We start from the raw sequence: 22,866 nt of genomic DNA on the forward strand, positions 1-22,866 counted from the left end.
GTCGTGAGCTGATGGAAGCCTCCCACCCTGAAGGTTGACCTCTGCTTCCGAAGTAACAGTTTGGTCTGAAACAGTCAGGCTCCAGAAAGCAGCACCACAACACGGTCAAAACTGGAGTTTTTTCGAGCCCTTCAACTAAAGAACAGATTCAGATCAGCTAACCTCTCCTCATAAGACATTCCTCTAATACCTGTGGCCTGTACTACGAAGCGGGGTTACTGGCTTATCGGGGTAATTCTTCGTATTTAAGGTACCACAGTTTAAATGGACTTCATATTCGTTCACTTACATTTTTCCCAGAGTACCTTAAATCCAACAAGTTACCCCAATAAGCCAGTAACCCCGCTTTGTAGTACAAGCCCCAGGAATCATTCTTGTAGCCCTACGTTGAACCCTTTCCAAGGCAGCAATGTCCTTTTTAAGGTAAGGCGATCAAACCTGCACACAATATGCACACAAAAGCGGGGTCTTACCAAAGAACTGTATAATCTTAGCATCACCTCACTTGACTTAAACTCCACATACCCAGAGAATCCAACATCCTATTGGCCTTTTTAATTGCTTCCCCACACTGGTGAGAGTAGAATATGGAACCATCAACATACACCGAGCTCTTTGTCATAGTCAGCTACTTTTATTTCAGTGGAAGCCATAAAATATCTGTACTTTATATTTCTGCTCCCTGCATGGATTACCTTACATTTGTCTACATTAAATTTCATCTGCCAGGTGTCAGCCAAGTTGCTAATTAAATCAAGATCCTGCTGTAGCCTCTGTGCTGCTAGTTCAGTATCTGCTACACCACCCACCTTGGTGTCGTCTGCAAAGTTAACCAGTTTACTGTATAAATTGGTGTCAATATTGTTAATGTAAATTAGGAACAATAGTGGTCCTAAAATTGAACCCTGCAGTACCCCACTAAGAAAGCAGGCCCACTGTGACATTGTGCCTCTGATAACTACCAACTGCTTCCTGTCTGGTAACCAGACAGATTCCTTAAACCTAAAATCCTTGCTGCTTTGATCTTAAACAGGAGCTGTTTGTGGGAGCTGTTAAGGCCTTCTCTAAATCTAAGTAGATCACATCATAGGCCTTTTTGAGAATAATTTCTCTTGTAGCTTCCACAAAGAACTCAAGTAGTTAAACAGGATCTGTCTCTACCAAATCCATGTTGGCTATCCCTCAGAATGTTATTTGAATCCAGGTAATCTACCACTTTTGCAGTTATGCAAGTCAAACTAATTAGCCTATAGTTTGCTGGATTACTTCGATCCCCTTTTTTGAATATGGGCGTTATATTAGCATGCTTCCAATCAGAAGGTACCACACCAGCAGATAAGGATTTCTGAAATGGTTCAGTCAGGTCAGTAAATAATCCCTCATCTCTTTTAAAACTATAGGTAAGATGCCATTGGGCTCTGCGATTTATTTATTTTGAGCCTAACCTCATAAGTGTAACACTGGTTTCCAACCCAGATTATTTCACTTTGCACTAATCACCAATCAGCAAAAATCTGTTGCCATAACAAATACTTGCCATTCAACAATAAAACATCCATCCATCTCTCCATCCATATTTTCCCTTTTTAGGGGAAAAACAGAATAAGGAGGTGAGTAACATAAACAAAATCTCCAGAAACTGGACTGATGGAAGTCGGGGCAGACATCTCTGGGTCAAACTGGGGGACAACTGGTAGAGATTATTGGTTTAGGGATTGCAATTGACAAAGTCGGCCTGAGGCGCATGCGAACTAAACATCTGCTGAGGGCCTTGGGGGAGAGGAACAATCAATCCGGCAGCACCCCAGTGAACCCCCCACCCACCAAACAAATTCAATCCACCACATTTCAGATTTTTCCTAGGGAACTGGAAAGGTTTGCTGCAGGCCTGGGTGTCAACCTGAGGGTTCTGGGTTACTGGAGTGAATGTGGCGTTGGAGTAGCCTATCAATGCCAATTAACCTTGTTATCCAACAAGAAGTAGCCCCCCCCCCATCTTGCTTTTCTTTAAATCATGCTATACAGTGGTCTCCCGTTATATGGAGGTTCTGAACAATCATAAAAAGGTTTTAATGTCAGAAAAAGCTATAACCTTTCTAACCCTAACCCTGGCTATAGCTGCCTAACCCTAATTTGGGTGACACAACAGACTGTTGGAAAGTATGGAAAATGCTGTTAAAGATGTTTAGTTTTTCCTGGACAGTAAAAGACTTGTGTCAGGCTTTATTTTCAAGGCACAGTTTGCTACATTTGCCTCTCGACTCAGCTGAGGCTCATTTTCAGGTTTCCTAAGGACCCTTTCGAACGACCTTCCCTTAGTCTGCTTGTTTGTCCCAGTGTGATTATCTGTTGCGATGAAAGATGACTCTGAACAATATGGAATACTTGCTGTTTTTTCTGCGGGGGGGATGAATGTGTATAATGTATAATTACAGTCTAGGAGCCTCAGCTAACACAAAAATTCTCATAGATCCCTGTGAAAGAACATAATGATTCCAATTATGAGCAGCAAAGGCAGATAAGCATCTCGCTCCAAAGGCAGGAGAGCAGCGTTTCCTTTGTGTCTCACAACTGGTGTTAGAAATGCAATTATAGAGCACAGGGGTGACAAGGACTGAAGAAGGTGTCAGGACTGGCGTTCACACCTGCTCTCTGATGTTTTTTGTTTCCTTTTCCTTGTAAGAGTAACGTGGGGGGGTCGGTGTTGAATTATTGGACTTCGGAATAAAGTCCTCAATGTTTTTCTCATCGTGTATACTCATTGTGAAACCCCCCCCCCCAAAAAATAAAAATAAATAAATCCAGTTGTTCCACTTTGAGAATTCACATTGTAACCTTAAAGTAATTCATCAGAAAAATTATATTCCAGCTATTCTCAGTGTGGTTTCCATTTACGGAGAGACGCTTCATGTGTTTTTTTCTTCCTTAAAACAATTTAGGAACCGTTTCATATGTTAATTGGCTAATCTTTAGAGACAAAGTTCTAGTTGATGAGAGGGCGTTCCATATCCTCTTCAGACATTCTAGGGTACAATTTTAGAGTTTGAACTAAAAAATGGTAATTACTGCAAACAGCTCTAAAGGAACAAGTGATTATTAAATATCATTCTGCACAGACTCGCTATACAAGTTGGATTTTTCCCGGCTTGTTTTCTTGTAGCAGTTTTAGTTGTTTATCAGCAGCGAGTCAATGGAGGCTTCATCTCCACCTGTACAACGGGTATTCTGTGGTGGCAATCATCAGTGTCAATCATTCAACAGCCGCTAATTTAATTTAATTTGGTTTTCCCCTCGATCTCGCCCTTCCCAGCACAGCTGCTGTGTTTAATAGAGCTGCAGCAGCACTGGCTTCATAGATGGACACACCTGCTATTTAAAGTCATTCGAAGGAGGAAAAGAACCGAGTCACAAGGCAATTATATATCCACCTGGCTTCTCGGCTCGCAACGGGCATGCTAACACGTACTAACACATGCTAACACATGCTAACACGTGCTAACACAAATGCTAACACACGCTAGCAAACCAGAAACTAGGGTGTATGTGTCATTGGAACTAAAGTTAGAGCTGTCGTGGTGGTTGTGTTCTGGCCTCTGTTAGGACAGTAAGCGATGATCTGCCTGCGCTGTCACAGAAAGTCTGTTCTTAGGCGAGGTGTCAAACGTTGAAACTCGAGCAATGTTTAGAGACACCTAGGTATAGATGAAATCATCGTACTGATACTAAATATGACGTGTACAGAGAAAGGGCAGTGTGGTGGCTTGGTAATTAGGACAGCCCCAGGTTTGTGGGTTCGATGCCTGTCCAAGGCTCTGTGTATGGGAATCGCATACATCCTCCTCCTATCACTCCTCACTCAGTCCAAAAACATAAAGTTGAATGACTCTCCACCTCAGACTTGCCCTTATTGTCCAGCTGCATGTGAGTACGTATTCTCCTCTGGACTGGTATCCCGTCCAGCTTTTGAATGCACTGTGTTTTCTGTGGTAGGCCCCCGCCATACCGAAAGTGAGGTAGATAACTTACTGATCGTTAGTGTAGACTGAGGGACAGTTTTTATGTTTGTGGAGTATGAAGAAGTCATGTTTGGTGAATGACATTTTAAGGTGAAAGCCCAAACAAAATTACACATAAAATCACTCCCTCTCTTTGCACACTGGTGTTTTCCGTGTTTTTGTGCCTGACATAGAGGTTTATTTGTGCATTTTTGAGACTTTCCGAGCTTTTTTAAATTTACAATCGGTGAGTGCAATGTACCTCTGGCATGTCTGTTGTTGAAAACAAGTACATCTTGACACCTGGAGCATGTCTGTTTTCATGACACATTGACAAAAAATCAGCAAAAGTAATTGTTGTGTTGAGTGACACAGAGAGTGTAAATCCCACCCCTTTCCAGCAGCCCTGGCAGCCACGCCCACCCAGACTACACCCCACCTAAGACTAAACACACCTATAGTACATCCCCTACTATAGTAAGGCAGTGTTTCTCAAGCCAGTCCTTGGGGACCCCCAGATGGTCCACGTTTTTTCTCCCTTCCAGCTCCCGGCCAGACAGCCCACATTTTTGCTCCTCTTAACTCCCAGTAGGGAGCAAAAACTTGACTGTCTGGGGGTCCCCAAGGATCGGGTTGAGAAACACCATAGTAATGATATAAAGGACCTCCCCCACTACTAAGCACATTCACTGCTGAATTGTTGAGTAGCAGAGCTCATAACTCACCTCTTCTCGTTTCTGAAGTTTCAGCCGTGCTTTGGGGCCTGCTGGCTGAATGCGATTTGGACTTTGTATACATAATACCAAGGATTGGTTTCTGGACTTGGCTTTGATTGTCGACACGATTCTTGGATTTCATTTCGGTCATATCACGTGAATTATCAAAATGTAACACAATTATGGGGCTGGAAATATTATCTTGTTAACACATAGCATTAATTTTAAAGTCATATTATGCATGTAGCATTTTCATGACGTTATACAGAATCCCAGAATTCATAGCTAATATCGATGTCTTGCGTGAAACTGATGTTACCAGGGGCCTGTATCACAAAGCCTGATTTCTTGCTTAGCTGGATAACGTGTGAGATTTAAGGTACCGCAGTTTAAATGGACTTCTTCTTCATCCATTTACAGTTAGCCCAGACTACCTTAAATCTGACAAGCACTATTGCCAACCCAAAAATCCAGCTTTGCTATACAGAGTTTATTTTGTTTTAAAACATTGGTGACATATACAGGATTTAAAAAAAAATGTAATTTGCTAAATTTCTTTTATTAAAGGCTTATGCCTTCAAATTTTAAGATCTTTCATGTTATTAAATGCATTTTCAGTCGTTGTCAGGTTTCTGATTTTAATGCTATTTGCCAAATAGCTTTTGGATCGATCATGCAGTTCGATTAAAAAGTGTGTTGATCTGCCTGTTGAGTACCTGCAACTATACATACATAATGTATATTAATCGCCAAAGTCTGCTATTGAAAAATAATTTAACATCCCTACTTACAATACAATACCCTGGCATGTTATTGCCATCTGTGCATCTAGCCTTTTTGAAAGCTTTAAAGTTTAGTTGGCTCTCGCTTGCAAGTATTATTTTTCTTGGAAATTAATAATCTGTACATCACAAGTTACGTTACACCAATGTGAAAATATGGGTCATTCTCACATTATCGTTTTTTTCAGAAAAAAATATTACAGTTAAATACACTGTTTTTCTTTTTTTTTGAGTGGAGCAATTGACATTACCTAAACTTTTTAGAGATATAAAAATGATGTCATTTGTTGTTTTTGTTTTTGGAGGGGGTGTGACCAAAAATTAAGGAACACAAAACTATAGGTAAAATGTTTTTAAAACTTTAAACTTTATTACATGTAACCCACGCAATTCCATCTCTGTAACACTTGCCCTGGATTTGAGGAAATACTTTTGCTTATTCAGAAACAACTGGTAATAAAACAAAACTGAGTACCTACCGAAGAAGCAAAATGGACAGTTTGAGTCTGTCTTCAATCAAATTTTAACAATGAGAGAAAACTGACGGTACTTACGGTAATGAGTTTGCGAGAATGACCCATATACTACCATATACTCTCAACTGTACATTAATTTAAGGACTGAATGTGTAAAAATTTACGATTGTAAGTTTTAGTGTTCCGTGTAATTAATAGCGATTAATCACAGAAAATAATGCAATTAATTAGTTGATATAAAAAAATTATAATTGCATAATTAGTTTCTAACATTATAACGTGAAATGTTCCATGGATGATAATCACTATAGGTTCCCAAACAGGTAGTGCGCAGTGAGGACAACCGCTGAAATGCAGCTTGACAACTTCGATATGCTGCACCGTGTCGACATGCAATATATACAGCCAAGCAAAATACATTTTATTAAGTACAGATTTTATCATAGGATGTTTTATTACCATGTAACGTCATCTATCCAGTTTGTGTGCCTTGGTGAGAGAATGACAGCTGAAATAAACAAGATTCATTTTGAAATCCTGTATAGTGTTAAATATTTATAGTCAAGATATATTCTGCGGATTTCTCCCAGATATACCATTATATGCATTACAGGTACCGTAAATTATATATTCATGACAAGTCAGCTTTACATTTATCAATGATAACCCAGAATATGTTTGTATGAAACCACTTTATTCATTTAATTATGCTTTTAATATCGAAAAAGTACAGTTAAGCTCCATAGATGAGACGATTCTACAGTGATTTGGTTCCACATACAATATATGACATGCAGTAAATGAAAAAAAAAAGAATTTTCATTTTATATTTTCCTCTCCCACTCACAAAATAAAACAAAAGTAATTACAAAAAAGCATCCCTCAGGCTGATTTAGGAAAAGCATTACATATTCACTTTATTTTCTTTTTATATTATGACCTCAAACCATCCTTTCAACTTTATCAGAGTCACAGTTAAAATGTCACAAACTCACTAATGCAAAAGAGTGCTTGCAAGAAAATCAAAGGGACCTTTGAGACATCAGAACCGATCGTTTTCTTCATTTTGGTCAAGAAAAGATCAAAGAGTTTAGTGCAAACCGAAAGATACTGGAATGTAGCACAGATCCCTGTTTATTGTCACCTTCTCGTGTGGGAACAGTTAGTCTTCTGCAGGTCAGTGTTGTTCTGTCACTATCTAGATAAGCCACAGAAGATATCACGAAGAAAATGTTTATTATTATTATTTTTTTTAATCAAATATTTGCTCCTTCTATGCGGGGAAGGAAGCACAGTGTTTGCATCAGACAGCAAGGTCAATTTGGCAGGACAGAAGCGTGGCTAGTCTGACGCTATGTTCCCGAAAATCTCGTTACGCAACGACAGAAAAGTAGTCTGTAAACTTGTACTTCAGCTTGTCGCGCGCAAAAAAAGCAACGGTTTTATAATAAATCTCAGACGCGGGCAGTTTTAGAGAACGATGATTTTGTGATGGAGTTTGAAGCTTCTAAAAATCTAAAGTCTATTAAGTCGAAAGTTTAGCGATATGCATGGTTTGGAATAGATCGATGGTATTTTCTGCGATGCGTCGATTGCATAAATACGGCGAATTAACGAAGCATGCACACCCGCCCGTTCATTCCGTAACGTAAAAGAAAAACGAAAGGAGCGACGTCGAGTATGACAATCCACCAGCATGCTCAGCAGAAGATGCACTGTAGAATTCCAACCCTTAATGCAGAAAGCCTAGTCCCGATGGATTTAAACTACAAGCGATTCGCAACGACCATTTCGTTTCCGACAGATGATAAAGTTGAAAGGTTTCGGATATTGGCAGGTGTTTTGGAATGTTCCTTCTTTCCCCGTTGACACGGCCTCGTTTCCTCACCCTCTATCAGAGCATGAAGAACGTTCTTCACGCTACGTATACAGCATTCCTGCATGCTGTTCCTACTCCTGCTTAGTTTGATAGTAACTTTAAAGTGCCTTTTTGCATGCTGTGTGTTAGGATAAAAAACATTTAAGTCCACGTTAGGAATTTACTGTTGGTAACAGGTGCGGATTTGAGCGTTATCTGAATGGTTAGATAACTTTCGAAGGAAAAATAGACAGTGAATAGGCCAGATTTTGCTTTTCAAACGCACAAAACCGTTATCTTACTGACCTTCTGATTACTTAAAATCGTTCAGGAATACTATTACCATTTTAGGCAAATATCAGAAAATGATTATAAAGTAATTATTAATCTCATTATTAATCATATTTTTAAAAATATTTTTAAGCAATATTAGCTTGAAATTGTTTTTTTTTTGCCTTTGCTGTATATGAGACTTTTAAAAACCTATTCAAATAATCATTCATGACTGCTTTATAAAAGCAAACATGAAATGTATCCTTTTAATCATGTCACATTAAGAATGGAAGTTTGATATTTGCCTTAATAGGTACAACAAAATTTCTTCACATAAAAACCTCTCAAAAATCCTGTTTAAATCTTTCTTGTCGTTTTGTATCTGAGCAGTTTTAAATCTGAAAAATGTCGGAGATGCTGAAAAGCATCTGCTCGGAGGAAATGAAGGTGCAATGTGAAGCACACCTTCCAAATGACAGCCCCTTCAAACTAATTACTGCGATGCGGCAGTACGGCAGGTGGTTTTACATTTGATTTGTACGTCGTCGAAGATGAACCTCTCTATATCACAGGAGTAATGAGTTTAAAACCGTGAATAAAATGGTTTCCTTTGAGAAGAGAAGATGCACATCTGTGTGGCACTCGGGAGGTAAGAAATGTGTGTCTTCATCACATTCTGACCCAGCGACCACAGACATGAAACAGAGGACGGTTACACTGACATGCTCGCCTACCCAGCACAGCCTGGGTGAACCGTGACCCAACCATCCATTGTGGCTGCGGTCACATGCTAGAACTTTCCGGCCTTCTGCACTGTCGCCCTGTGCTTTCTGGCTCATTTCCTTCACTCCCTGAGCAGAAACAGCACCTAATCTCGACATAACACAGTGTGACCACCTTTCCCATCTATATGGATGAGGTCTAGTTTGAGATGGACCACAACCTGCTTTGTAAAGATTTAAAAACATTGCCTTGCACATCTTGGAGGAAAAAAAACACATTGAAATGACCCCTAACCCCACCATTCCCATGTACATGGATGAGGATCAGTCTGAGATGTCCATGACCTGTCTTGGCGAGCTAAAACATGATTCATGTCAATGACAATGACAGTGACGGCGTTTGGAAAACATGACGGAAATAGCCCTTCTCAATTATATTCCGCTTAGTTTTATTCTGGACGTAGCGGGCAGAAGCACTGTGAGCCCACGGCTCAGCATCCTGTCAGAGGAAGCTTCACGGCAGCTAGGCCTGAAGGAGGAGCGAAGCTGTTTGGCTACCCATGGTTATCTGTGTAGGCCTTATTTAGGAGATCATTGTGTGTTAACTTAATCTGCATGTCCTATTATTACATTGCATTATTGTATTGATGTACTATCATTTTACTGTTTTCAACACTAATAATATTTTTATTTATTTTGATATTTTATAAAATATCATTTTTATATTCTATTTTATGGGCAAAGTTATTATTTTTCTTTTTTTTTTAAATGCATTGTTCATCCATCTCTTCTTCACGAGATCAGAGAAAAACTGGATATTGAAAAGAATCTAAATGAAAATCATCCAATATCTTGTCTTCCTCTGAGGCATGGTGATACTCCCCCCATTAGGTTGCCAAGATATATCCCTGTGGTTGACTTTTATTGTCTTGGCTCCCCAACATGGGCCTGGATTGTTGTCCTTCCCTTATAACGCAGAGAGAAACAAGCCCTTTTTGCCCGGAAGGACAACAGTTTCAGTTTGGGGAGATCAGTGAAGCAACTGGGATTAACAGCCATCTGTAGAAATATAAAATCGATTGTCGCGTCTGTTTGACGCACTGAATTTGGGGATGTTCCCCTACCCAAACAATCATGACTCACAGCAATAGCTCAAGGCAGTGGCAAGCGATCTGCTTAGCTACATGTTAGCGCCAGTATCCTTGAGACGACATGGACGTGGTGTTGACGTCGAAGAGGATCTGAGGGGAAAAACTCAAAGCTCAACAGTAGCCTGGTTTTTACCCGACCAAATCAGCCCTATTCCCCCAGGAGTGTACTACTGTGTTTTCATTTTTTAATGCGTTAATGATTTAGTGGTACCATGACTCGCACGGAGACATCTCCATTGCATACGCGTTCAATTATTATTCACACTCATGTTTTATTGATTAAAAAATGAGCGTAGTACACTCTGCATGGTTCAGAGAGATGAAGAAGGGTGAATATTTGTACTTGGTATGAAAAAAAGAACAACGATAGATGTATTGTTATGCTAATATCCAGCATGAGCGTGTAAACAGAAAACATGAGAGTGAAATGAACTTTAGTTAAATAGATGTATAGCAGGTGGTATCTGAAATAGTGCTGCTTGTCACTTTTGAAACACAACATTGCGATTTCCTACTGCACCTAATAGCTTATTTGTCAGACGAGGCCCAAACTAGCCTGCCTTTTTTTTCACTTGCCATTTTACCCAGTAATTAAAACATAAATCACTCGAATACAGCCACACTCTGAGCAATCAATTTCCTAACTGGCGCTTGATTGCCGACACCTGCTAGAGAATTTCATTTGAACAACCCTCAGCGGTTTCCGTATTAATTAATCACATTAATTATAAATGAGAAAACAACAACAGCTAAGCATGCAGAGGCTGGACCACTGCTTTACCTCACTCCTTTACATCATCGGTCGCTGAGAGTGTTAATCCTCCACCTTGGAGCAAGTGTGAGCAAGAGTGTCCATGAGCAGGCTAAGTCTAATCACCTCCATTAACTGAAACTGCATACTTACAATGGCTTGGGGGCCATTCATTATTAAGCACTGTCAAACAACCACTGGATCCTACTAATGCATTCATACTCTATTATTATTAGTAATAATAACAATAATAATAGCAGAACTCTTATGACTCTGGTTCCTAGAACCTAGACACTGAGCGCAGGCCGTGATTCATCACCTAAAAGTTCGCCCCTTGCATGTGACAGTGGTCGAGCACGTCAGGCAGATAAACGCATCACAGACACAACGGGGACGCAAACCGAACACACACCACGGACGGACACGCGGACACACACATGTACGGACGCCACACAACAGTACCGCTGTTCTTGTTAGAAACTATTTTTTTTTTTTTTTACAATTAATGTATTCGCACTGCATTTATGTTTATATACATACATAATAATATATAATAAAAGAGATTTAGATGGACAGGTAGATAGTAATAGAGGTTTTCCTTTTACAGAAAACAAGACCAAAAAACCCTCAACACTAATTTACCCTTTTTACCGTTTTAATAAATTATTGCAGTCTAAACGATATGGCTTTAGCTAGTGAGAAGTTCGACAAAGCAAAATGAAATTCAAAGTAACACATGTTTTACCTGGGTAATATGTCGTCATTCTTATCCAGCTGCTCTTCCAGACAGAAAGTGCCAGTTTAGCACTGGTTAGCGTGGGTCTAGACCTCTGCCACGTCTTCCCTCGCTCCAGCTCTTGCCATTTTTGCTCCAACACATCCGTGACTGACAATGTTTTGCCTAACTGTACAATTTAAGAAAAACCAGATACGTAAACAAATGGAACCAATGTTGCGACGCAAGCAAGAGAGTGGAACTGGTTTTACCATTAATAGGACTCTTATAGACCCTCTGGGGGCCGTCAACTTCTTAACAGACTGACACTGTCATAGCTAACAAACACATAATGACACAACGTTATATAATAATCTTCAGGCCTGGGCAACGGGGCCACGATTTTCATGTTTCGGTCATCGCATTCAGCATGGACCAATGCGAAAGCAGTGATTGCATTATGAGAAGAAGATGTTCGGGGGCCGTTTCTTTTGTTACCAATGTCTAACGGAAAGCTGTGTACCAATTGAACCCGCTCAGGCGAACCAGGACCTGAGATTTCGTAAACGTGAACGTCGTGTCTCAGCAAAAACCAAACCCGAGGTTGACCCTGTGATGGATGGAGAGGACCTCGAGGTCTCTTTCTCTTTGGTCTGGATGTTTGTGAATTCAAACCTCAAAGCATTTTCAGCAGGTGTTACAGACTATGACAGAAGCACACCCCCATTAGATGACGCAGCTGACCACGAGCTGTGAATAATTAGTCTATATTAAATTTTTAAATGTTCAAATGCCTGTTTCTGCAGTTAATCTGAAAAAAGCTCAATGTATGATGATTTTTAAGTCACTGGGTAAAGGCATTGTTTGATATTTAATAAAAGTTACAATAATACATAACATATAAAGAAAAATGAATTTATTTCATAAACAAAAATGAAACTAATACTTATAAATATTTTAAACCCATGACAACAGCACATGGCAGAAAAGATGGAACTATCGGCTGTGATGTTTTGTAAACGTGTTTATGCATGTTCGTTTTGTCTTAGGTAATCATGTAATGTCACGTATGGTTTCATTGTGTAGAAAAGGTAAATGATCGTGTGTAAACATTCAGGTAGGGTGTCTGCGGCGGCGTGAGTGTTTCCGTGGTAACCGCGCTGACATCACTCCTTCCCGGGCACATCTTGGCCTTGGTCTACCGAACACTAAAGAATTGGTCCCCATTAAAGTCCATCGAATGTGGCGTTTGCCATCTGCAGGAACGTTTCTCATCATCATCTCACCATTTTGACAGTCCTCACATTTCAAAGAGCTCAACTAAATTCGCCACAGGCTTCAAAACAATCAAGTGAGAGAATAAAAACGGATAACAATCGTTATGACAACATCGCTCTAAGGCAAAAAGTAGCCAATAAACATATAGCTAGCAAAGTCTTGTTTACCTATTGTTTTAAAAATATTGGTCCACCAAACTTAGTACTTATTTTTTTCTTGGTCAGTGGTTCACTCCAGCATGCAATTTTCCCTGGATATGTCTACAACAACCTACCAATTAAAACGTTATTAATATTAGGGATACAGACACAGAAGCGACAAGGTGAATGAGACATGGTATTGGCACCAGCTCCTTCCTAAGACGGGCTGGTGCTGTTTGATTGTCTTCCTGACTATGCTAATGACATACAGACAGATCACTTACAGAGGGCACAGGAGATACCGTTTGTGTCAATGCCAATCCCATCATGCATCAGTTACTGAACATATTCATATTGTACTTCTACTAATATGCAAATATTGCAGTTATTCTTTTTTCCTCTACAAAACTATGAAACGGCATTTTTTGGGCATTTTTATAAGTGAAAGTGATGCTCTGGGAAAACTCTTGACTTGGCATTCGTCATCACCTGTTTTCTTTTGGGCTGTTGTTATATGAAGGCAAATGAGAAAAGTCACGGTGTAGAGCTCATCTGTTGATGTTTCTACTCCAAAGCCAGCATGCTATAGACTGTACTTTTCGAAGGATGGCTAAATGATGACGATATGTGGCAGACAAAAGTTCAGGCAACAAAAATAAGTGGTTAGTAATACGGAATAATTTGAAACAACAGGTTTAGCCGAAAGGTAAAAAAAAAAAAAAACAAAAAAAAACAAAACTGCTAGCTAATATTTTCTTAAAATCGCCGTGGCTGAGTGTAAATGCTGTCCTTGACCTCTTTGTTCACAGCAGTGCCCCCTTGCTGTCAGATTAAACAGCCCAGCTGAACTTTGGTGGCTTCCCAGCCGTCTCTGAGGCGAGAGATCACAGAACCAGTGAGGCTCCCAGACAAAAGTCCTGCTCAGATTCCTTCTAGAAAAAAAGGAATCTCTTCGTCTTCTACACGCAACTTCTGTCCTATGACTCCATTGCACACGGGCAAATAGAAACAACAAAAGCAGTTTGTCTAACCTGGTGCTTTTACGTGTGAAAAAACAGTCCCTCCGTGGGGGAAAATACAAGAAGGCACGGATCGGGCGAAAGCAAATTTCATGTCGTAGCGATCCGTTGAACTGAACAACAGGATGTGAACTCGGTCTTAAAGTGGTTTGGCGGTAAAGATTTGGTGCCTTTCAGTAGAATGGTGGCTGGAGGTGCAAGCGCTCACCCTCCCCCCTGACCTGGATGCCTTCACTACGGTTCAGGTGAGCACTGCCTTCCCCAAGTGTCCGGACCTCCATGCGAATGTGTTGCTTTTTCCGATTCACTGGTACGTCTCGGCAGTGGGAATCCTGGATGCCCCTCCCAGTGGTGTCGATTTTTGAAAAATTGGATGATTTAAAAAAAAATAAAAATTAATTAAGAAGAAGCATAATCTGAACTGGCTACCAAGCAAGAAAATATGGTGTAGTTTGAGATTATGTACTGTCATATCTTTTTCTTTTCCTGGCAGTATAAAATAATGACAAAGAGCCCGTTCAGGCTGTGGATGGCCATATTCGGCGGTAGCCTATCCCAGTCCCACTCCTCCCCTTAAGCCCCACCCCCCAGTCCCAGGCTCCACCTCCAGTTGCCCCGCCCACACTCCAAACCCATTACTTCTTGAACATGTCTTGCAGTGGCCCCGGGAGGAACTTGAGAACGGTGTCCAGGATGCTCTCATCTTCCTCCTCATCCTCATCTCCGCAGCCGGCCGGGATTGCCTTCTTGGGGCGGGTCAGGGAACCCTCACAAGCCTGCTCCATGGCAGCCTTCTCCTCAGCCTCCCTCTCTTCCTTCTTCTTCAGTCCGTACTGCAGAGAGAGACAGCAGGCCAAGGACGTTAGATGCACCATTTCCCTGTGAAGGGCCCTGGATTCAGGCTTACTTAACAGGGAGCAAAAGGCTGGAGAACTCAGTGCTGTGGGGGACTCAGCAACAGACCAAACGCTGAGGGGTGATCAAAGACCCCACAGAACTAGAAAGCGCCTGAAATATTTGCGTGACTTGTTTATGTAATTGGTAGAAATTTGACGCAGTGCAGCATTTCAGTCACTAAAGTACAGGCGTGGCTAAGAAATGTCTCCTGATTAGGTGTTTCTCAGGGAGAGGTTCTCCTGGTCAGACCCTGCGGTTGCTGGGGAAACCACCGCTGTAACTGGTGGTTGAGGCCTTGAGTCTATTTTGACAAAACTTTGGCGAGTGGGCTGATGAGGGTTAACGGTGCTCAAGGCGTCTTCCATACTTCAGAGGGAGAGACATACTTCAAAGATCCATTCTATTCCTACAGCACTTAATACACACCCCTCAGTCCCGCGGAATAATACACACACAAACACGTACGGCATGCAGTCTGGCACGGCCATGCCTACCCATACCATACTTAGAACACACACACGTATAATGAGGAAAAATGTAAAAAAAAAAAATGCAAACTAGTACATCAGAGACGATGGAAACCCGATGTCCTCAGAGGCAAATTTAGGGAGACTTTGAAATGAATGTTGTTTTATAACGAAACATCAAAACCGAAAATATTTTTATAATTTTATTAAATAATTTGATTATCTTAAAATGACCATAATCGTATACATTTCCTTAGGTTTTCAATCTTTGCGCTTAAAAGTTAGCAAAATGCTTCCTCACACACACACACACACACACACACACACACACACACACAAACAGGTTTGCAATTATATCTTTGTAGGTACTCTCCATTCATTTCTATGGGGGAAGACTCTAATGCCAACGTGATGACCTTAACCCCTACCCAGCCCTAACCTTAACCAAACAAAATACAAGACGTTTGGCATTTTTAGTTTTTGATTGCAGTAACAAACTCTTATAAAACTTAGTTTCCCCCTGTGGGGACCAAAAAGCTGCTCCCCACAAAGTCAAAATAACAAGTTTTTAATCACATCGTGGGCACATTTGGTCCCCACGATGTAATACATACATAACCCCCCCCCACACACACACACACACAGAGCTTATGGTATTGTTTCCTGGTAAAGCTCACGCATTGTGTCTGAGAAGCTGAGGTCTCACTGACATTTGTCACATTTTGCCTGACTGACCTTTGCAACATTAAATGATGAAGCTGATGTCAGTGACAGGATTATCGCGTCACCGTGGACACCCAGACTGGGCAGACACTTGTCTAGATACAAATCAAGTGAAGAACAAGGGCTTTCTGGTGATTTCTTACAGCTTAGTATATATTCACTTGCGATGGATGCCATACAACTTTGCAACAGCTGTGAATTTTCCAGGCAAGTCACTCAGTGCTTAATGATCAACTTATGATGGTCTTGTTCCGTGGGCCTCCTTCAGTGTACTGTCACTCAGGAGATAACTTCCTGATCAAACATTATTAAGCAATTACGTATGACATTTCCAAGAAGGGTGACAGGCTAAAGAAACATAATAAGCATATAAGCATAAAGTATATATTCAATAAGGGAAAGTGTGAAGTATGGCCTGCATGTTTGGCTGTGGGCCCAATGTGATTAATCTGCAGCCCTTCCTCTATTCTGCAGACATTTTATCCCTAATTAATAGACAGCAGAAGGTACAGGGCGAGGGTGAATTAATGTCTCAATGGAGTGCTGCATGCACACAAAGGACAGCGACGCTAGAGTGGATGCATGGCCTCCCATCCTCCGCATTTGCAGCCCCTCATTCAGCTGTCAATCTTAAAGGGAACCTCCCGCTGTATTATCTGCTTGGTGATTCACTCGAAATCCTCACTCAGAAAATGGCAACCAGATCATCTTCCTAACTACCAAAACATTTCAAAAATGTTCAAATGAAACTGTCTTACACACAGTTTGAACTTCTTGTCGCATTTTCCGGGCTACGATCTGCACTCGAAGTGTACAAACAGTTGAACTTTTCGGAAGATTGTCCAGTCATGAGTTTCCCATGAATCGTTGGTGCTTTGAGAAAGCAAACATCCGTCAAGGTCAGTGTTTACCAACCCAGTCCTTGGGGATCCCCAGACATATTTTTGCTCCCTCCCAGCTTCCAGCCAATCAAGAACAACGAATACCTGGTATGGGCGTGTCGGGAGCTGGGAGGGAGCAAAAATGTGGGGGTCCCCAAGGACTGAGTTGGTAAACTGTGGTCTGGATGACAAGCAAACAACAAAGTAATCTGACAAAGTAATTTGGCCTTTTAATTGTATTTCAGGGCCTTCACAGCCTTTACAACCTACCATCATGTGCAGCATGATAATCCCATTCCCACCTAAAAAAACTAAAGTTTTTGCAGAGGTGGCTGTTTCTCAAATTATTAATTTCAAATAATCGTCTTGCCTGACACATCTGCTCCTAATAATTGACAGTGTGGGGTTGTTTAGATGTTTAGCGCTTTTTAAATGCATTTCTGCAATTCTGAATCAATTCTGAGATATATGTGGAAACGATCTTTAATATGTTTTGTATGCAGGTGGCGGGTGACCATGATATTCATAACGGTGGGGAATTCTGCATTACTTTTGAAACACGGTGTAACGAAAGCTTCTCTTCAAGCTGTATTCCATCAATCGGCGACATAGTCTCACATTTGAGAGTACAGTGCTGTCTGTGTCGGAAGTAAAGCGAGACAGCCAATCTTGGCAATGACACCACGATACAATGATGTGATAATTTGCAATTAAGACCACACCATGATTCACAAAACGGGGCTGGATCCAGTCCAAGGCAAGTGTATGATTAGTCCTTCCCTCTTTTATGACTTCAGAATAACTGACAACTGCAGGAATCTCCCCAGTTCATGAAAACAATATCATTACAAGCATGTCCTATAAAAAAACACCATCATCCACAAACTAATGCAATTCCCATCCAATCGGCGATCAAAAACCTTCTGCTCTCCTCCCTCCCTATCCCCTCTGCTCCCCCCCCCCCCCCAACAACCCTGAGGGTCACAGATAACAACAACAGCAATAATAATAACAATAAAATTCAACTACGCACAAAAAGTCATTTTCTATATCCTCCTATTCCAAATCCAAAATAAGAAATGTCTATATTACTCCTAGATCACATGCTACGTGCATACAGCATGTTATTGTTCATTGTTTAATAAAGTGTGCACAAAAATTAGCTTTTGCAAAATTCCCCCCTCCAACCATCACCTTTGTCCAAGCCTGCCTTCCCTGGAGAAGCCTCCCACATGACCATGGAGTCGTGTGTGCAAGGGAAGGGTCACTAATTCACTGTGGCAGCCCCACCCTCCCCAGGCATAAGGGTAACCACACACCTTCTTAGCTGAGGGTTCGAATCCCATCTCCTTTGCGTGTGTGGACTTTGCATGTCCTCCCCATGTCACGTGTACTCCTCCTGTAGTCCAAAGACTTCCGGATCAGCTACTTCACATCTCTAAACTGTCCATAATGCGTGAGCGCCCTGTCAAAGACTGGCACCCAGTACAGGGTGTGCCCCAAGCTTGTGCCCTGTGCTGCCCGGGATAGGCTCCCGCTCCCCACAGCACTCTGATCAGGGCATGCAGGCAGATGGACGGCAGACTTGGGAATAAATCGACCCCTTGGTGAATTCAAAGAATAAGAAAGACGAAAAGCTCACTGTCGTTTGAGGAGAATTCGCATATTGGGGAGACTGCCCTGCCCCCCCCCGCCCCCCGCCCCGCGGTGCATGATGGCTGACCTTGTCTCGGATCGTCTGCCGCACTTTCTCCCTCTCTGCCTCCATGCGGGCATGCTTGGCCTTCCTCTCTTCCTCTTGCTGCCTCAGAGCCTCCTGCCGCTCCTCTTCCTTCTTCTGGGCATCCGGATCCTTCTCTTCCTCCCCACCCAGCATCTTCCCCATGTCTTTGGTGGCCCCTGGGAGACAAGCAACTCATTAGAAAGACAAGTTTTATCGCAGAAAGGCAGATTAGAGCACGGTGGCTCTGGTCATTTGGGAACTGTTGGCCAATCAGCAAGACGGATCTAGTTTCTGGAAGATAGCAGCCAATCAGGGACCCATGCAGCTCTAGGCTCTGGAATACAACCAGCCATTCAGCAGGAGAGAGAGTTTTGGTCCAAATGACCATGGGCATAAACAGCCAATCAAGATGATCTGCTGTTTTGATCCATGGGACACTGTTAGCCAATTAGAGAAGGTATACCTTTGATGCCTAGGGAACAATTAGCCAATCAGAGGGAGATACTGCTGTAGTCCCTCTGAAACCCATATTTGATTGAATAAGGCATATTTATAGTTACCAAAAACACGACGAATAACCTGGTGATTTTTTTCACACATTTCACCAGCTTCCACTGCTTCACATATACAGACCCTTAGGGCATCAGTGCACCTTACTGATTTATAAACTCATACTATTACTCAACCCTGAGGCACTGGGAAATAAAAGTATTAGGGACTTTTTAAATAAAACGAACAGCAAGTCACATCCTGCATGTGAATTAATGAGCACAGTTATCGAGCGCCTCCACCTGACATCTGCTGAACTGCAGAAGAGAAGCCAATTAGCAATTAACCGCGAAACCAACACCATTCAACACACACGCTAGGACACGATGGCTGTATATTTGAAGGTAAATCCTTCCCTCACCATCGCCATTTCCAATTTTGTGCCCTGTGTATCTTTTACACCAGACACTGTCCCCACTGTCATAATGAAAATTCTCCCCTGACCACTGGAACGCTTGAGTATGAAGATTAAAAAATTAAAGAGCATTAACCTTTCTCCCAGAGCAGATTGGGTTTACTGGCACTCTCTACTCCTTTTTTCTCTACTCCTTCCTAAAATAATGAGCACAAGTTAAGCGTATCTGATTTAATCATTATTCACTTCGTTATATCTATGAATCATATTTTTATAGAAGTAAAATTGAGTAAAGTTCATCAAATTAGAATTATAACGCACTTCAGGGTCGTTTTGTTTAATCGCGTAGTGAAAAGATGTCGGTCCCTTTACAATGACTATCCTTTCATCCATAAAAAATGCGGCGTTATTTGCGCGCACAGGCTGCGGACGCGGACCACAAAGCTGGAGCGCGTCCCGACGCAGCGGGCGAAACAGACTTCGCGTTTCTTCTACCCCGGTGTAAGTCCACGGAGGCGAGCTTGACACACACTGATATCCGTCTGCTGGCATCCCTGCAGAGAAAATTATGCTCCGATTGTGTTTTAAGCGCCTGACTTTTATCTAGCCTCTTACTTTTGCTTAGTTTGTATTTGTTTTCTTTGATTCATGATTTTTAAATTTAGAAACATCGCAATTGTTGTTCAGTGTCATAGATGCTGTTACAATTTCTTTTGTTCCATCCTTATTCTTACACATCCTGCTTATACGTTTACCCTCCTTGTTTATGTTGCTTCCCACCTGTTTGTCGTGTCGAATGTTATTTTATTGTCTTCTCTTCCTGACATTCATCTTTCTTATATCTTTCTGTTCTTGCCTTATTGTTATTGCTGAATCTGTCATCATGGTGAAACGCTGTATCACTGGTCTTGAAAGGACATTCCCTCTGGAAATCGTATCTCTTCATATCGTCTCTCCTGCCGCACCTGTAACTTTGAGAGACGCTGCAGGAAATGCGAATGTGGTTTGTCATTCAAGCACTTGCCAAGGAGAATCTCTCATCTAATCCTTAAACTGGTGCTTAGTGGATCCGCAAAGCTTCACGCTGGATCGCAGTTGGACAACGAAAAGTTTTGTTTAGCAAGTGGAGGAATAACTACTTTTATTTTTGATGTGAACGATTCCCCAGATGCTGGTCTGCGTTTCATGGTCCAAGGGAAGAAAATCACATGCGTGCAGCTTCTTGCAGTCCTGCTGCATGTTCTGCATACTAAGATGAGTTTTAATGCCCTGGTCTCATTTGTAAGGCTGTTAGCATTCATGGCTATGCTACTGGAATTTTTTCCATCTTTCCTGATGAAAGGTTCTTTTGATAGTGAGTAGAAATCCCAGACCTTGTGGAGTTTCTCCAGCCCTGCTTCCTGCAGAATACGCGCATGCGATCTCTGCTGTAGGTCCCCTTGGCTTGTGGCTTGAGGTATGAGCGTGACCGGCTGTGCTTGGGGGCCCCAATGAGACTTTGATGCTAGATTGTCCTTGGAAATGGCTTGTTCAGATGAGAAGGCCACACGCTGAGGCTTATGGGATGACAAAAACTCAAGGTCAAGTCTGAACAGGGACTGACAGGCCATGTTCTCCTGGGAGCGCTATCAAAGTGAGGACCAGACGACTGTAAAACGTCAAACTTTATTATTCAACTGATTAGCACTTCTACCCAACAAGTTAAAACGGCTTCAATAGTTAAAATTGTTTGCTGGGTTTAGTGTCCAAGGTGAAGAGAACAATAGGAGGGACCATCCCAGTGTGTGAAAAAGTTTGGCATACAAGACACTGACTGCCTACTGAAGGGAAAAGTGAAGTGAAGTGAGCAAGAGAGATGGAAGTGAAGTAAATAGGAGAGACTGAAGTTAAGAGAGCCACTCAGTCAGACTAAAGTGATTAACTGGAACCAAGCAGAAGAAAGTGAAGTGACAAGGGGAGACTGAAGTGAAGCGAGCAGGAGAGACACAAGTGAAGCGAGCAGGAGAAAGTGAGCAGGAGAGACTGAAGTGAAGCGAGCAGGAGAGACACAAGTGAAGCGAGCAGGAGAAAGTGAGCAGGAGAGACTGAAGTGAAGCGAGCAGGAAAAGCTGAAGTGAAGTATGCAGGAGAAACTGAAATTGAAAGTAAGCATGAGAGACTGAAGTGAGCGTGAATGACAGAAGTGAAGCAAGCAAGAGAAAGTCAAGTGAAGCAAGCAGAAGAAACTGAAGTGAAGCCACTCGGGCTAAAATGATGCACTGGACTCTGCGGATAAAGACGGAGCTGGCGGGACGAAGTTGGTTGATGGTTTAGAAAAGGCAGCAGTCTCCACAGCAGGCAGACCGGCATCTGAACCTTAGACACCGGTGTGGGTGTCGTCACTTTCAGTGAGCAGGAATCCCGTTACAGGTCGCGCCTAGGGTGTCTAACGATGCGCTGAGCTGGAGGAGCTCCCGAGCTCCCGAGGCCGAGGAAGCGCGTGACGTAGATGTGGTGCGGCCTGCTTGAGGGAGCCGCGGCCGTCCGGAACGAGCGGCGGTTTCCCCCCACGTGCCTCCATCTGCTCCACCAGCAGGAAGCACTGCCAGGCTCGGGCCGCGTCCAGCACCGGTCACAAGGGAGCAGCGTGACCTTCCCGGGCGCTACTACAGGTCACATGGGGATCTCACGAGCGGTGGGACAGGGGCACCCTGAGGCTGCCCCTTCAGCCAGGCTGATCCCCTGCTCAAACAGCAGCCCCTTCGAGGCTCTATAGGCAGTGGTCTGACCTTCTCGGAGAGCATGCCCCACCGGTACACTGACAAGATGCATGTCCCTGCTGTATGTCACGCAAACTGGAACGAAGGACCGGAGACAGATGAATCGCTTCACAGTGAAGATTCCCCCGGCGGGATGGGAACGTGTGCAAAACGTGCAATTTATGTAAACATGTAGCAGGTGGCATGATGGCCGTGGAGCTGAATGCTGTTGGTTCGCAGCCCAAGAAGTAAACTGATGTAGCCTTAAGGAAAAGTGCTCAACCTGAACAGCTTCAGTCAAACCAAACAGCTGTTTACAGTTAAGAATTTAAATATCTCATACTTATAATGCTCATGCCAAGTAACATTGCAGGCTTGTGGGTTTTATCCCCACTCTGTTCTGCATGCGTTTAGATAGATTTCCTCTGTGTTCTCTTTGGATTCCGCCCCTGGTTGCTTGAATTGGTGTCCTTTGGTGGACTGGCATCCCGTCCTCGGTCCCAGGCAGCTTCATGTCCTATGCTACTGGGCAGAAGCTTCGGGGTGACTGGCTAAAGTCAGGATAATTTAAAATACAGCATACACAGAAATGTTTCTAAAGAGAACATTGATAATGAAGAAAATAAAGATTAACATAGTGTTTGTGAACATTTATTG

General features: G+C 42.3%; 1 protein-coding gene across 2 annotated transcripts in view; it reads right to left on the bottom strand.

Annotated features, from left to right (window-relative positions):
- Positions 1-6,642: 6,642 nt before the first annotated feature.
- The window catches only part of cplx2 (complexin 2), a 44,559-nt gene continuing 28,335 nt past the window's right edge, over positions 6,643-22,866 (bottom strand). For both annotated transcript variants that reach the window (XM_049029171.1, XM_049029170.1), the window contains exons 3-4: positions 18,568-18,743; positions 6,643-14,709 (exon numbers count right to left, since the gene is read on the bottom strand). In XM_049029171.1, the coding sequence (XP_048885128.1) occupies positions 14,512-14,709; positions 18,568-18,743 (374 nt within the window). In that variant the 3' untranslated portion in view covers positions 6,643-14,511. The remainder of the gene's footprint in view (positions 14,710-18,567; positions 18,744-22,866) is intronic.

The sequence above is a fragment of the Brienomyrus brachyistius genome, chromosome 10, assembly GCF_023856365.1.
Source record: "Brienomyrus brachyistius isolate T26 chromosome 10, BBRACH_0.4, whole genome shotgun sequence".
Lineage (NCBI taxonomy): Eukaryota > Metazoa > Chordata > Actinopteri > Osteoglossiformes > Mormyridae > Brienomyrus > Brienomyrus brachyistius.